This window comes from Eumetopias jubatus, unplaced genomic scaffold (genome assembly GCF_037043125.1).
Source record: "Eumetopias jubatus isolate StellerSeaLion01/CBP00866 unplaced genomic scaffold, mEumJub1_p1.0 scaffold_6, whole genome shotgun sequence".
NCBI classification, from domain to species: domain Eukaryota; kingdom Metazoa; phylum Chordata; class Mammalia; order Carnivora; family Otariidae; genus Eumetopias; species Eumetopias jubatus.
This window is the reverse complement of record NW_028274812.1, coordinates 124,579,022-124,595,405: the sequence shown is the minus strand read 5'-3', so window position 1 is coordinate 124,595,405 and position 16,384 is coordinate 124,579,022. Positions and strand designations below refer to the sequence as shown.

At 46.2% G+C, this 16,384-nt stretch overlaps 1 protein-coding gene across 3 annotated transcripts in view; it reads left to right on the top strand.

Moving 5' to 3' along the window:
* The window catches only part of SERPINB6 (serpin family B member 6), a 35,499-nt gene extending 19,496 nt beyond the window's left edge, over nucleotides 1-16,003 (top strand). For all 3 annotated transcript variants that reach the window (XM_028122926.2, XM_028122927.2, XM_028122928.2), the window contains exons 2-7: nucleotides 6,480-6,654; nucleotides 7,634-7,780; nucleotides 10,370-10,487; nucleotides 11,551-11,693; nucleotides 15,124-15,279; nucleotides 15,466-16,003. In XM_028122926.2, the coding sequence (XP_027978727.1) occupies nucleotides 6,490-6,654; nucleotides 7,634-7,780; nucleotides 10,370-10,487; nucleotides 11,551-11,693; nucleotides 15,124-15,279; nucleotides 15,466-15,870 (1,134 nt within the window). In that variant the 5' untranslated portion in view covers nucleotides 6,480-6,489 and the 3' untranslated portion in view covers nucleotides 15,871-16,003. The remainder of the gene's footprint in view (nucleotides 1-6,479; nucleotides 6,655-7,633; nucleotides 7,781-10,369; nucleotides 10,488-11,550; nucleotides 11,694-15,123; nucleotides 15,280-15,465) is intronic.
* The last annotated feature ends 381 nt before the right edge of the window (nucleotides 16,004-16,384 follow it).

The following is a 16,384-nucleotide window of genomic DNA, read 5'->3' as shown; positions in this document are numbered from 1 at the left end:
GCCCTGTTCATGTTCAACCTGTTTGGGGTCCTTTGGGCCTCGTGGATGCAGACATCCCTTTCTCTCCTCAGGTTTTGGAAGTTTCCAGCCATTATTGCTTTAAATAAACTCTCTGTCCCTTTCTCTTTCTCTTCTCCCTCTGGAATTCTCATAGTGCAAATATTGTTTCTTTTCATTGTGTCTTATAATTCCCATGGACTTTCTTTGCTGTTTTTCATTTGTTTTTCATTTTGTTTCTCTAACTGAATAATTTCCAGTGCCCTCCAGATCACTGATTCTTTTTTCTACATGACCCAAGTCTACCTTTGAAACTCTTGAATTCTTTGGTTCAGTTATTGTACTTTCAACTCTAGGATTTCCGTTTTTTGGGATTTTTTTGATGGTTGTTATTTCTTTGTCAGACTTCTCATTTCGATCCTGCATTGTTTTCCCAATTTTGTTTAGTTGTATGTCTGTACTTTCTTTTAGTTCACCTTAGCTACCTTAATGACTGAGCCACCCAGGTGCCCCTGTTCACCTTAGCTACCTTAAGAGGATTATTCTGAATTTGTTTTCTGACAGTTCATAAATCTCCATTTCTTTTAGGTCTCTTATTGGAGCTTTATTAGTTTCCTTTGGTGGTCTCCTACTTATCTGATTTTTCAGGGTCCTTGATTCCTTACGTTGGTATCTACGCATTTGACTAATGGGGTTCCTCTTCTAGACTTTACAGATTTGTGTTGGCAGAGACAGTTCTTCACCCATCTGCACAGCTGGGTTTCTGGATACATCTGCTGCTGATGTTTTTGGGAGGTGGGGCCTGTTATTATGGTCAGTTTTGAGGTTAGGCAACTGTTTGAGCTCTGAAGGTGGAGATGGTGGGTTGTGCCACTGGCTGAGAATGGTTGGGTAGGACTATGGTGAGGTTATCTGATGGGCTCAGCAGTTGTTTGGATTTTCTGGTCTGGCTTACTAGAGGGTCAGGAGTGGGTACTGTATTCAGTAGCAGTTGGGGCTCTGAATTAGCTTTCCTGCGCTGGCAGGGCAGCTGGCCAGAACCCAGGGCCTATACAACTCATTGTTTGGGGGGGCTGAATCAGGCCAGAGTGTGCACTGAGTTCCCTACTCAGGTGAGGCCACAGATTTCACTCTGCAGATGGGGGAAGCCACAGGCTGTGCTCTCTGTTCAAGAGCCCTTGTATTTAGGGATGTTGAATGGGCTATAGAGCTTCTCATGTGCTCTGGTTAGGTTCCCTGATTGGATGGGCTGAAGGCTGTATTCAGCAATGAGTGGGTCTATGAATTAGATTCCCTGCTCCAGTGCAGTGGGAGAAGCAGCTCTAGAGATGGTGGAACTCTTTGTTGTCTTAACTCAAACTGATCCACACCCCAAGTTCCCTGCTGAACAGGACCACTGGCTTTTCTCTGTAAATTCTCAGCTCTCTCTGTCCTTCTCTTGGCTCAACACCACTGGGCTGCACAGCTCCCAGGGGTTGTCTCCAGGCCTTCTGTTCAGATGGGGTCGGAAGACCCTCTCCACAGCAGGTGGGGCTGTGGTTTAGCTACCTTGCGGGGTGGGAAAGGGAAGGCTGCTCCAAGCTGCTCTCAGTTTCCCAAACAGGCTGTCTGGTTAGGAGAGTCCCGGGGCTACCCTCAGTCCTCTGTGAATTAATCCCCCTGCCTCCATACCCGGTTCTGCCTGCCGGCCTCTCAGCTCAAGCACCGCTGGGTAACACAGCTTCCAGAGTTGTCGTCAGGCCTTCTGGGCAGATGGGGCTGGAAAGCACTCTCCACAGCAGGTGGGGCTGTGACTCAGCATGTTGCCTGGGCACAGGCAAACCAGGCTCTAGGGCTGGCAATCTCCTAGTTTGAGGATCTGACAGGCAGATTTCCACCCCAGCGTGTTCCCTGGTCAGAGCGCACCCCTGACTTAGTCCTACAGATGAGCAAAGCCTCTGCCTGGGACTACTGGCTGGACACTGAGGGTATGAACTTGGTCTGCCAAGAGTCATGTGCTGGTTGTTGCAAGCCCCTCCCCTCTTCTCCATCACAGATGCCCAGTGGTTGAGCCCTGCAGATTCCCCTGCAATCTCTGTAGTGCGAGATCAGAGTAGGGGCTCCTGCAAAACAACCCGAACGCTGGGGGAGGCTGGTTGTCTCCCCTGGGTTCTCTTTTCCCACTGGAGAAACTGGAGACTCGGGGGAGACCCCTCCACATGGTGCTGCACTGTCCTGGGGGGCGGGGGGCAGTATGGTCAGTGTGTAGCTGGTCCTCTTGTCTAATGCAGCCTGTCTTCAGCTTCACCCCATGTTCTAGGATTCTCTCAGTGGTGTCTTGTTCTTGAATAGATGTTAGTTGTTCTTGAATAGATGTTAGTTCTTTTTGTGAGGGGGAGTGAAGACAGGAACGACCTATGTTGCCATGTTGGTCCAGGCATGGTATTTGCATCAGTAACTCTGAGTTTTACCTTTAATTAAATCCCTAGATGTGGAATTTTTGGTTCAGGCAATATGAATGTTTTCATGACATTTTTGTCTTCCTTCCTTTATTTTTTATATAATTGTAAATTACACTCCGGAAATAGTGGTATACCAATTTATAGCATCATTTACACAGAATAGGAAGGAATACGTATCTTAGTCATTGTTGGAGATTAATGGTTTTTGAACTTACAAAAATTGTGTTTTAAAAATGTATCTTTAATTTGCTCTCCACCTCTCCTTTTTTTTTTTTTTTTTTTGGAAGTCAGTATGCCATAGTGATTAAGAGAATGAACTCCAGAGCCACCCAGACCTGGTTTCCTGCCTCCACCCTACTACTTGTATAGCCTTTTGGCCATAGGAGCAAGATAAAAGAGCTATGGCGCAATTTCTTTGCTTGTCAAATGCTGATATTCTCAACCAGCTTTATAGAGTTGTAAGAGTCTTTTAGAAAAAGTGCTAACGTAGGTCCCAGTGTGTAGTACATACTCAAAAAGGGATATTTATTAATCTTTCTAAAGTTAAAGCTTTTTAATCTAGTTATTAGTTATTGTTCCTGTTTGGAGAACAAAGGAACTCTTTCTAATATTTTATCATCAATGATCATCACATTAAGGAAGTATAGGAAGTGTCATTTCCTATTTGTTTCAAGGACGTTTATTATGAGTGGGCAATTTAGTTATTTCATGATTGACATATTTTCTGCTCTAAGACTATCCTGCGTATCTAGGATAAACCTATGAGACATCATTGACTTCATGTTTCTTTTTTATTTAGCAATTCTTACAGGATATGGGTGGAATTTTACCTTTGGTGGCTCTCAGTCATTTGCCGCTGAGAACTGGAAGCTGTTAGACTTCACTGTGTGGGCTTTGAAGAGTGAGCCACACTTAGCTGACCATTAGTAGGTGTTGACGATGGAAGGGAACACATTATCTGGCACGTCCCCTTCCTCATACAGGGAGCAGAAATCAAGAACATATTTAGAGTCCATGAGCTGGGATTGTAAACCTCATCTCCCTCCTGACTCGTGCCTTTTCCTCTGAATGTCCTGGCTTGTTCTTCCCAGGGTCAGTATTTAAATACTGGAGCTGTTTTATGTTGAGGAACTACTGGTCTTTCAACTTTCTTTCTTTTTTTAAAAAAATATACTTTTAAATCTTTCAGCTTTCTTGATTCGCTGAGGGGCTGTGTAGCCTGTCGGTGGGGGCTGAGCCATCTTGGGGGCAAAGTCAGAGGTGCCCCTGTCCCCAGGCAAAAGGAAGATTAGTTTGGCGGGGGCACACTGGCCCCCACAGACACCTGAGTCCTGCCATTTAATTGTATCAGGAATGCTTGGGACTGTGCTTCTTGTCCCGTGGCACCTCCTCTTACCTAGTTCTTTATTCTTAAACCTGTTTTAACAGTTGTTTCATTTAAAATTGGTAAGCAGGGAGCATTTGCTAATATCCAAATAAACAGTATAACTTCACATCAGTTTCATATAATGGCTACTTTTGTTTATGTTTTTTTGGTAAAGATTTTATTTTATTTTGAGAGAGAGAGAGCAAACATGAGCAGGGGGGAGGGGCAGAGGGAGAGGGAGAAGCAGGCTTCCTGCTGAGCAGGGAGTCCCATGCGGGGGGATGGGATCATGACCTGAGCCGAAGGCAGATGTTTAACTGACTGAGCCACCCAGGCGTCCCCCATTTATTTTGACAGAGAGAGAGACAACGAGAGAGGGAACACAAGCAGGGGGAGTGGGAGAGGGAGAAGCAGGCTTCCCGCGGAGCAGGGAGCCTGATGTGGGGCTCGATCCCAGGACCCTGGGATCATGACCTGAGCCGACGGCAGACGCCTAACCAGCTGAGCCACCCAGGCGCCCTAGTTTTGTTTATGTTGATGTTCCCAAAGCCCTGCAAAATCCTGAAGTTATTTCTGTATCATCATACAATTAGTTGTATTCAGGAGAATTTTAGTAATGTGTATGTTCTATTGTCCTTTCATCAGAAATTGGAAATTTAAGGTATTTATGGAAAGTCTGAGCAAACCAGCGCCCCAACTTTTCTCTATAATGAATAAAGAGGAGTTTGAAAACAAAATGTTTAAACAAGGACGGTAAATAAGATTTATCAGGCATTTTCATTATAGTGTTAGTTTTGTGCAGCACAAACTCAGCACATTTATTTTCTCACACTTCGGAGGCCAGAAGGCTGGCAGGTTTCACTGAGCGACACTGGGCTGTTGGCAGGGACTTGCTCCCTGCAGAGGCTCGAGAGGAGCATCTGTCCTGCGCCCTTCCCGGCTTCTAGACGTGTGGCTCTCCCATCCCTTGCTCGTCTCCCCTTCCTCCAGTTTTCAAGCCACAGGGTAGCACTTTGCTTCTGTCCTCACATTGCTTTCCTCATTGGTCGCATCCCCCTCTGCCAGCCTCTCATTAGGATACACGTGATGACATTTAGGGTCCACTTGAATAATCCACGATGATCTCCCCATATGGAGATCCTTCCTTTGATCACATCTACAAGGTCTCCTTTGCTATGTAAGGGAACGCTCGCCTGTCCCAAGGGTTGGGATGGCGGCATCTTTGCTGCCCGTATTCAGCGGACCACAGTTATAAATGGAAAGGCATGGTTGGTAAAGAATGGGTTAACTCCTCATTCTCTTGGCTGGGTCTTTCAATTAGATTTGTCCTTCCCTCTCCCTTTTACTCCAGGAAATATCTAGTCTCCTGTTTCCCTTTCCTTGTTCTGTTGGTTCCCACTCACAGCTCAGATGAGTCATTTCCCCAGTCAGAGACTGGGGAAATGGGAGTCTGGTAAATATTTATAAAGATACCAGAGCAGGCAGGTGCTGCTTCCCCCAGAGTATGCTCCTCCCCCAGCCTACTGCTACGTCTGCAGCTATCTGAGGGAGGGGCCCTTGGCTGCTGTCTTCCCTTCTCTCCTGCTCCTCTGTCCTTCCTGAAGTAGGGACTTCCAGAGCCGCAGTGCAAAGACAGGGTGTTGGCCCTGAGTTCAGCCTTAGCTATTCATTTCCTTAGCTTGGATTTATCACTTCACCTCTGTGACCTTCAGATCCCCTGTCGTAAAATGGGGAGTCGATAATAGGTCTTTCTAAAGATCATACCCACCCCATCCCAGACTGCCCACAAGTATTCCTGTTCTGGACCCTGCCTAGGCCACCACCCCGGGTCATGGCCACAGGCCCTCCATGCCCGACATGTGCAGTCTGACCCCTGGCCCCTGAGGCTTGTATGCAGGGGTGGCCATGGGCACGCATCTTCTGCCACAGGCCCTCGTTGTCCAGAACAAGAAGTTCTGGGCCTGGGGCAGCAGGGGGTCTGGGGAACAATGCCATAGATTTAGGCCTCGACACAAGCAGAGGTTTCATGGAAGGAGAATTGAAGGTCAAAAGTCCTTGTTTTTAAGGCTTTCATACATCTTTCCATGTGGTTCGATTTGTCTTTTATCTTTAGGCTTCAGGTTATCTTAAAATGGAGTCCTCCCACATTATAAAAACATTCAACCATCTTTTTTTGTGTAACCTTGTAGTTGGATTGATTGAATGATTTTTAAATGATTAAATGATACATACAAACCCACACAACACACCAAACAATAAGAAATGGAAGCAAAAGCCTATAATAACTCCTTTCCCAATCCGACGCCCAGGCAGTAACTTGGGTAAGCTGTCAGGTGTGTAACCTTTCCCACTTCCTCTGTGCTCCCAGGTAAGTGGGTACGTAGCAGTCCCCACTGCCTTTTCCCCCCACATGACAGGATTATATTATTAATATAATTATTCAGTTTTCTCTTTCACTTAATATTAGAAGCACACGAAATAATTTTGAGGGCCCCAAAAAGAAATAGAGTTTTGTGTATGTACCTATTTGCCCCCTGAACCAAAGTGGTCACTATTAATAAGAGTAAAATATAGTCAGCGTGTAAGCCTATATTTATGTGATACCAATCTTATTTATTTATGTATGTATTTATTTAATTTGGAATGTGATACTGATTTTAAAACCATTCTTTCAGGCTCACCATCATGGATACTCTTTCAGAGGCAAATGGCACCTTTGCCTTAAGTCTTCTGAAAAAGCTGGGTGAAGACAACTCGAAAAATGTGTTTTTCTCACCCATGAGCATCTCTTCTGCCCTGTCCATGGTCTTCATGGGCGCAAAGGGAAACACAGCAGCCCAGATGTCCCAGGTACGTCCCCGAAGCCATTTCTGGGCAACAGTAAATGCTGTTAATTTGTCAGTTGAGCTGGTCTTCACTTTCACCTCCAGGATTTGCTCCTGACACATCCCTCTGCTGGTGTTGCGGGATGTGGACAGAGTTGCTGGGTGACACGTTAGTCCTGAGTGAGCGAGCACCCTGCAGTGGTGCCTGGGATCTGTGAGGGAGGAAGTGGTGTGTGCCATTTAGAAGGATGAGTGAAGTCACCAGCCCCGACTATGCTTTATACACGAGTTTGAGTCTGTGAGTAGGGATTCAGTCACAGGGCCCATGCTGAGTTCTGTGATACTCTTTGGATGTTGTCACTTGCTTTTCAGTTGTTAGAAATTATTATTTTAATTTTGTCACTGAAGTGTAAAACCTTCTTAGAATGGCACTGGTCAGCCACTAATGTTTTCAGTGGCGTTTCAGTTTGTTGTTGACTAACCAGTACCCTAAAACTTCGCAGTGTAAGATGCCAGTTTACTGGGCCCTGACTCTGGCTGTGTCGGGGGATGCTTCTGCTCCACTTGGCCTCAGCCGGGTCACTAGTGTGGGGTCTCGGGCTTCCTCCACGTGGCCTTCTCCGCGTGTCTCCTTGGCAGGGTAGCCTGGGCTTCCTTATGGGATGGCACCCAGCTTCCAAGAGGACCAGCTTAAATGCACAAAGGCTTATCAAGCCCTTTCTGTTTCAGGAGTGGCCTGTGTTTGTGGAGATGGGAGGCCTGGTTGGCAGCCTTATTTGCAGACAGACTACAAGTAGTGATCCCACAGAGCATGGCTTGCAGAGGGGCCACCACTCTGCCTCTACCACCCCCCGCCCCCCGAGGAAGTGCCTTTTGTCTTCCATTGGACCAGTCTTCTCTTATGCCCGATCTGTACAGTTCTTAGGCTGAGTTTAGTGTCATATCCGTTTCCTGAAGCCCGGGCACACTGACGTTATGTGATTGTATTCTGTTTTGGATTTCAGACACTTTCTTTAAGTAAAAGCGGTGGAGGAGGCGATGTCCACCAGGGGTTCCAGTCACTTCTTACAGAAGTCAACAGGACCGATGCTGCGTACTTGCTTAGAACCGCCAACAGGCTCTTTGGAGACAAGTCTTATGAATTCCTCTCAGTAAGTCATACTCGCTGTTTTTGACCAAAGAAGTAAAGATGCCAAGGGGGTGGAGAGGAGGGGTCATGAGGTAATAGCAGAAAGCCTGGAGGTTATGAATTCATTCCGGTGGGCAGGAACTTGGCTTTCCACTCACTAACTTCATACATTCCCTTGAACCCTGCTTCCATTTTATCTGTAAAATGAGCCTTATCACAGATAACCATCCAGATTTTTGTGAAGTTTAAATGAGATAATTATAAAAGAATTAACATGGAGCAAACACAATTCAAGGTGAATTGGCCAAGGGGCGCCTGGCTGGCTCATCAGAAGAGATGTGACTCTTGATCTCAGGGTTGTGAGTTCGAGCCCCACATTGGGTGCAGAGATTACTTAAAAATAAAATCCTTAAAAAAAAAAGTAAATTGGCTGAAACAAAGAAGTGATCAAAATGAATATTTCTAATCATTGTTTTCCACATATTGATAATTTTTTGTGCATTGTGACTCGGTCAGCTTTTTACACTTGTAAATATTTTTATCGTTTTTTTCCAGTGCAGAATTTTTACAAAGTTACCTGTCTAATTATACTGGTTCTCTTTATTTATAGTGCTTTCAGGCTTTTCTTTTTCATTTTTCAAAAACTACTCAAGTAATATGTGAACACATTCTTGTTATACAATGAGTGTGTTCTTGTTATATAGAGATGCAAGTAAGCAAGACAAAGCAAGAGCCCTCACAACCCCTTCCACACCTCATCACTCCCCTCCCAGTATAAGAGCTTTTATAGATATGAGGTGTATCCCCCACACATGGAGAAATCTGTTTGGTGGGGGTTTTCTCTACCTAACGTTGTTATACCATAATATTATTTCATAACTTGTTTCTTTTCACCCAACGCTGTGTCTGAAAGTCTTTGTATCTTGGGCATCTACCTCTGTTTCACTGTCATCTGCTATTCTTCAGTATGGATGTACTGAAACATACATAGTACACATCATTTAGACAGTGAACATTACTATATGTGATCCTGTGCCTCTGTGTGTGTGTTACTCCAAGATGGATTCGTAGAAGGGAGGAAGAGAGTGAAGCTTTGAAGTTATAGCAAATATTGCCAGATTGTCCACAGGGCTGTGGTCATTTACATTCTCTCTAGAGATATTAGCAGAGTGCTCATTTCCACTCACCATCATCAACACCTCATGTGGTTAACCTCTTAAATTTTGATGATTAATGAGATTGAGCAACTTTCCTTGTGTTTATTGAATATTTGTATCTTTTCTGAGAATTTTCTTTGCACGCTTTTTATTAGGCTATATATCTTTTTCTTACTGTTTTTTGAGTTCTCTCTATGTTCAGGCTATCAATCTTATTCTATGATATGATTTCATTATGTTTTAAACTTGTTTCAGACTCAAATTGTTTTAAGATAATTGGAGCAAAGTAAATGTAGTCAAGCATGAGGTCAAATATTGGCAAGATTTGTTCACCACAGTGTGATTTTTTGCAACCTGTCTTATTTTATCAGTCTTAGGCAATTGTCATCTTTTTATAAGCCCTCAGACGAATGCCATATCCTCATTCACAGGGAAAGACAAGGAGGCTTAGAGAAGCAAAGTGATTTTTTAAGGTCATACAGCTTAGTAAGTTGCAGGACCAGCGTTGGTTGCTACTGTGCCCCGTTACGTCCGTGATGCTGTCTCGAAGGAGAAACGTGAAATCCTGTAATAGAAAACCAGGCCTGAAAAGGGGGATGAAGTATTTAGCCATAAGCTGTTCAGAAGAAAGATCGGGAAACCATTCTGTAGTACACTAGCCACAAATGAATTATTTCAGTCCATTTACTATCTAGCAGGTTTCCTGCTTTTATGGGGCATGATGTACGTGTTCATGAATGTCATCATCATTTAAAAGACTATATTAACAAGATATAGTTTAAACTTTTTTTGAGAGTTGCTCACCCTCCAAAACAGAGCCCTCCAAAGCAGTAGCCACGAGACACATGTAGCTACTTGCATTTCGGTGTGACTAATTACAGTTACCATTCACTGTTCAGCTCCTCAGTGGCATGGGCCACATTTCATGTGTTCCGAGCTGCACAAGGCACAGCTTGGGACCGCTCAGACTTCCAACATTGCTAACCTCATCACAGAAAGTTGTAGTGGAAGAGGAGTGGCGTGGGATCGCGCACTTGCCCTGCTGTACGGAGCAGCAGGCTTCCAGTCCGTTGTTCTGGGACGTGGAGGTGGCTGTGGCTCTTGCTGTGGGTGGGACTCACAACGCAAACACAGTGGCTGGCCCGGAACCACACTCTCCTAGCCTCAGTCTCCGTGTCTCTGTACTTGCCTCACTGATGTGCAGCTCATCCCTCACAGAATCCAGCAATTCAGGATGTTTATTTGATATTCAGACCCCTATTTTACTTGGTTTATAAGCTAAGGTTAAATGTAGCTGAAAAATGGATTTTCAGTTAATTCCTCGCGCTTAACTTGTATATTGCTGGTGTAAATCATTAACATTGCCAACATTCTGGTTGGGCGCGATGAAGAAGTAAGCTGTAAGTGTGGGTTCTTTCTGCAGCCCTGTGATTACGTTGCTCTGTCTCTCCTAGTCTTTCAAAGACTCCTGCCGTAAGTTCTACCAAGCAGAGATGGAAGAGCTCGACTTTAATAATGCTACGGAAGAGTCCAGGGCACACATCAACACCTGGGTGGCCGAAAAGACAGACGGTGAAAAGACAGTGTTACTTTTTCTTAATAGTCTTTTAATCGATCTTACTCTCCGTTCCTTCACAAGACCATCAAAATGCAAACAGGAATGACGGTTTTCTTTGAATAACTGTAAACTTTTTAAAAATCTGCCTCTGAAATATGATGTGTCTGCTTCTTTTCTCTAGCTCTTCCCTGTTCTCATCAGTGCATCTGTGATGTCTGAATATTCAGTACACCTCTTCTAGAACAATCCATATGGTTGTCATTGTTGTTAATATAGTCCTTCTTTTCACAAATACTGTAAAGAAAAAGACAGATCCAGGCTTCATGCTGTCCAGACTGCCACACATTACAGTAGCACACTTGCTCAAGCCCTCCTCCTCTGCGGCTCTTCACTGCAACTCTCCTGGATGCACACACTGCCGCTCAGCTTTCCGACAATCCCTTACGTGCCTGTCTTTGATCACAGGTGCCAAGCATTCCTTTCTATCTCACTTGTTGTGCATTTATCCCGCACGTACTACTTTGTCCATTTTATGTTTTGTTCAAGCGATGGTATTTTTCTTACCAGGGCTTTTTAAGTTTTTGTTGTCCTGTTGTTTTAAGGACCAGAATCCCCTTACATGGTTATATTTGGGGGACAGTAAACTCCTTTTATCTGTGTATTTCACAAGGAGATTGCCCAATTTAAATATTGTCCCTGATGCATGCATCAGGAAACTTTTTTTTTTTTAATTTAAATTCCAGTTAGTTAATGTACAGTGTAAGATTGGTTTCAGGTGTACAATATAGCGATTCAGCACTTCTGTGCATTCCTCAGCTCTCATCAAGTTAAATGCCCTCTTAATCCCCCTCGCCTGTTTCAACCTCTCCCCATCCCCAGGTCCCCTCTGGTAATGGTCAGTTTGTTCTTTATCCTTAAGTGTCTCTTTCTTGGTTTGTCTCTCCCTCTCTTTTTTTTCCCCCTTGCTCATTTGTTTTGTTTCTTAAATTCTACACGAGTGAGATCACGTGGTATTTGTCTTTCTCCAACCATCTTGCAATTCTTTTAGCTCACTGATTCTTTATTTCTTCTTTTCAGGTAAAATTACAGAGTTGCTATCTCCAGGTTCAGTTGATCCAATGACGAATCTGATTCTCGTGAATGCCATCTATTTCAAAGGAAACTGGGATAATCAGTTTAACAAAACGCAGACCATGGAAAGACCATTTAAAGTCAGCAAGGTGAATATTTTGGAATAACAAAGGAGATTCTTGGAACCAGTCCCTGTGTTCACAGTGGTTTTTAAAACATGCAAGAAAGCTCACCTCACAAGCTAACTTGTGCCCTGTGCCGCCTCAGGCAGTCAGCAGCTGGGCTCCCCAGGGTGCCTTGCCCTTCTCCTTTGCTGTGTCATCAAAGGTAGCTACATACTCATAGGCTACTGTTGCCAGGTGTTCTGTCTGCAATCATAAATCCCATGTCAGTTGTCAGGCTTAAGGTCTTTCTCGGCTTTCTAGAACTTTTGAGATAAAGTTTGAACTCCAAAATATGGTATATAAGGCTCTTTGTAGACCCAGATCCTACCCACGTATCCCCATTTCTCTATCTTCATTCCCATCAATACCTGTATACCCCTTCCTTTCCAGCAGCATCTGGAAGCCTTCCCTGACTGTCCTCCCCCGTCCTCAGGGCAGCAGTGCGGTGGTTGAATGCCCAAGGCCATCTGAGGGCAGATGGCTCTCACCAGTGCCTGGCATATAGTTCATACTCAATGAATACTGAACAAATGACTGATCTGCAGTCTTCTTTTGATATTAAGGAGAACAAACACTAATTTTTGTTTAAAAAACAAACAAAAGGACATGTATATAAGGATAGACAGCAAGTTGAGCTATCTCCAGCTTTGAAGATGTTATTTGCTGGTGGCCTTATATCTTTTCTGTCACTGAATCTAGTACATTCTTTCTTTTTTACTAATCTCTAATTGTAGAGATTTTTGCACATACATCTAAGTAGACAGAATAGATCAGTTACAGCCTAGTCTTGGTCACTGACCATGAGCTAGATCTTCTAAGCAGACATGAGCCTGAACTTTCAGTTTCTCAAGAAATACATTTTCCTTTGAGCTTTATTCTGAAATGTACTGCCCTATTTTCACCCAGGGAAATGATTTCTCTCCTTGAAATTCATCTTTAACAAGATGTATATTGGGACTCGATTCGTGGGAAGTTCATCTCCCCTAGCAGAGGCCTGCAGGTGGGCCAAGAGTGGGGCCGCTGGGGACCAGCTCCCTGTCTTGCTGCTCAGCCATGCTTAGCAGGCAGCCTTCATCCTGTCCCCGCCCCCCCGGGCCCCCCCTCCCCGGCCCGCCCCCCCCCCCCCCCCCCCCCCCGCCCTGTCAAGGCATGCGCCATCCAGGCGGGAGGGAGGGCGAGGATGAAGGGGGGATAGCAAACGCGCTCTCCTTCGGGATTCTGACATCTTAGTCAGAAAGAGAAGCCTCTCTTCTGTGTCTCAGGGGCCCTATTATGTTGTTTGACCTCTGCTGGCTGCAGGGAGGTGAGGACTTCCAGCTTGCTTCCTAATCTCTCCAGTAGAGAAAGGCAAAAGGAGCGCACTAGGTGTTGAGCGCAGCAGCCTATCAGGCTGGAGGATTGTGCCTGAAAGTAAACAGATTTTGAGTTCCTATAGATTTTTAAAATTCCTTTATTTCTAAGTAAAATGAAACATCGCTAATTGTATACTTGATGAATCATTCAGTTACTGAGATTGGACCCTTTTATATTATAAGCCTGGGGGCTTTGGGTCCTGGTTGGGTAGAAGGAGAAATTGCCTCAGGCAAGGGTCAGCAAGCTGCAGCCTGAGGCCGAAGCCAACGCACCACTTTTTTTTTTAATGAAGTTTTTTTAAATTAATTTATTTTTGATGTAGTGTTCCATGATTCATTGTTTTCATAGAACACCCAGTGCTCCATGCAGAACATGCCCTCTTTAATACCCATCACCAGGCTAGCCCACCCCCCCACCCCCTCCCCCCTAGAACCCTCAGTCTGTTTCTCAGAGTCCATCGTCTCTCATGGTTCATCTCCCCCTCCGATTTCCCCCCTTCATTCTTTCCTCCCTACTATCTTCTTTTTTTTTAACATACAATGTTTTAATGCAACACAGCCATGCTTATTTATGTATTTCATGCCACAACTATGGAGTTGAGTAGTTGAGACAGAAACTGTATGGTCCATAACGCTGAAAATATATACTGTCTGGCCTGTTAGAGGAAAAGAGTGCTGATGACTCCTGGCCCAGGAGGTGAATGGGGTGCTGAGGAACGAGGGGGCAGGCGTGGCTGAGGCCAGTTCAGGCGTGCCTTGGCAAGGCACAGGTGAAAAGCCGAAAACAGAAGTTTCTCCTGTGTGACGCAGAGTAATGTGCTTCCCCAGAGAACCGGCGACTGCAGCATGGGGCTTGCATGCCAGTCAGGAGCCGAGGAGGGCTGCTGGCTAGGATGTAGTCACCGTCCCTGGGTCTTTCTTACCGCCTGGCTAGGGACGCATTGGTGACAAATGCATTTTTCTCCTAGTAGGATGTGTTCATTTTGCCTGGTCCTTTCAGTCTTCCAGTCCTTTAGTTGTCGATACATTTATTCAGCAGATGCTGGTTGAGGGCCAGGCGTGGTGCCCGGTACGATCACAGTGTGTGCAAAATCAGTGACGCGTCCCTCTCACGAAGCTGCCGTTTTCCTGGGGGCGAGACCGTGAGCGTACCTGGGAAAATGGGAGTGTATGAGACAGTGGTAGTGATCCAGAGAGACACAGAGGAAGGATCCAGCCTGTGGCTGGGAGTACGGTTTCAGGTTACAGCCCTCACTGAGCAAAGGCCAGAACAATGCAAGGGCGCGTGCCGTCTGGGTTCTGGGTTCTGGGGTCGGGTGGGCTGGGTTTGCCCTTGGAAGCATCCAGGGGCCCCTGTGACTGCAGCAGACAGGCAAAGGGAGATGGAAGCGGAGAGCACGGGGGACAAGCTCTTGTCACATCACAGGGGGCTTTAAGGACTTCTGCTTTTTTACTCCCTTGGAATAGAGGGGGAGCCACAGAAAGGTGTTCAAGACTGATTTGATCTCATTTATGTTAATGTTTTAAAAAGCAGAGCCAATATGACTTGCTAATGAGTCTACTGTGGGGTGAAAGACAGGAGTCAGGGATACTCCAGAGTTTTTGACAATGGGGTGAATGGCATTGCCGTCACCTGAGCTGGGGAACATGGTAGATGGAGCGGACCTGAAAGGGACTGTGAGGAGACCAGTGTGACATGCGACATTGGAGGTTGCTTTACTGTCCAAATGCAGGGGCCAAGTAAGCAGTAGGGTACGTGGGAGTGTAACCTATCTGGAGGACAGGGGAGAAGTCCCGGCTAGAAGTATACGTTTGGGAATTCTGTTTAAAGTCACAAGATTGAGATCACCGAGAGACCAGCAGTGTAAGGACTGAGGCCTGCGTACCCCAGTGTTTAGAGGTTGAGGCAACAGAGATGGGTTGGCAGAAGAGGGGGCCGGTGCGGTATTCCAGAAGCCAGCCAAGGAAGTGTTTGTAGAACCCGCGCTGGCCAGGTCTGTCGATTTGTCCGGTGTGTCCAATGGGTCTGGTTTCAACTTAACGTTTATCTCTTTCCTTGATAGAACGAGGAGAAGCCTGTGCAGATGATGTTTAAGAAATCTACCTTTCAAATGACCTATATAGGAGAAATATTCACCCAGATTCTGGTGCTTCCCTATGTGGGCAAAGAGCTGAACATGATCATCATGCTTCCAGATGAAAACACGGATTTGAGGACGGTAAGGAGCGCTGAGCGGCGATGGCGCCTGCTGGCAGGGCCCCGAGGGCTGCTCTGAAGCTCACCTGATGTCCTATTGCCGTTCTGCCCCCTCGTCCTGCACCGCCCAGAGCACTCACAGCCCCGCAGATGGTTCTGTTGGGCAGCACTGTTCTGGGTCTGAAAATCTTCAACTCTCTTCTTCTAGGTGGAGAAAGAACTCACTTATGAGAAATTCACAGAGTGGACGAGGCCAGACATGCTGGATGAAGAAGAGGCGGAAGTGTTCCTCCCTAGATTTAAACTGGAGGAGAATTACGACATGGAGAGTGTCCTTTGCACTCTGGGCATGACCGATGCCTTCGAGCAGGCCAAGGCAGACTTTTCTGGAATATCGTCCAGGAAAGACCTGTATCTGTCCAGGGTGGTGCACAAGGCCTTCGTGGAGGTCAACGAGGAAGGCACGGAGGCCGCAGCCGCCACGGCGGCCATCATGATGTTGCGGTGTGTGAGAATCATGCCCCGGTTCTGTGCCGACCACCCCTTCCTCTTCTTCATCCAGCACAGCAAGACCAACAGCATCCTGTTCTGTGGCCGCTTCTCCTCCCCATGAGGTCATGGTCGGCCCCGTAGGAGTCCTCGTCTCTCCTACTGGCCCACTTCTCCTGACTCTTCACAGTGTGCCTACAGTGCAAAGTGAGCTTGGGTGACAGTCCCAAAATAAAAGGCCCAGTTTTGAAACCCCATGTTCTGGACTCCCGTATGTGTGTGTGTTCACGTGCCAAATGTTTCCGAAGATCAGAAACTGCCGTTCGGGCAGCTCTGTTGTCACATTGGCAGGGACAGCACCGGCCACTTAGCCAACCCCGTTGCTCTGGGAGGTGTCGTCCCATTCAGCCTCACACCTGCTGGGCCCTCGGGTCCTCACTCTGGGCAGAATGCGGCTCTCCTGCAGGCACAGGAGGACACATGGGGCCTGTCTCTTCTCTGCTCTGTGGCCCCGTTAGTGAGAGGACAGGGTGACAGCCTATGGAGCGCCACGGGGAGCAGGGCTCTGAGACCCCCCTCGGCGAGCTCTATCCCAAATGTGTTGCAAGTACTCCAGAAGCCAGCATGGAAGCTGGGAG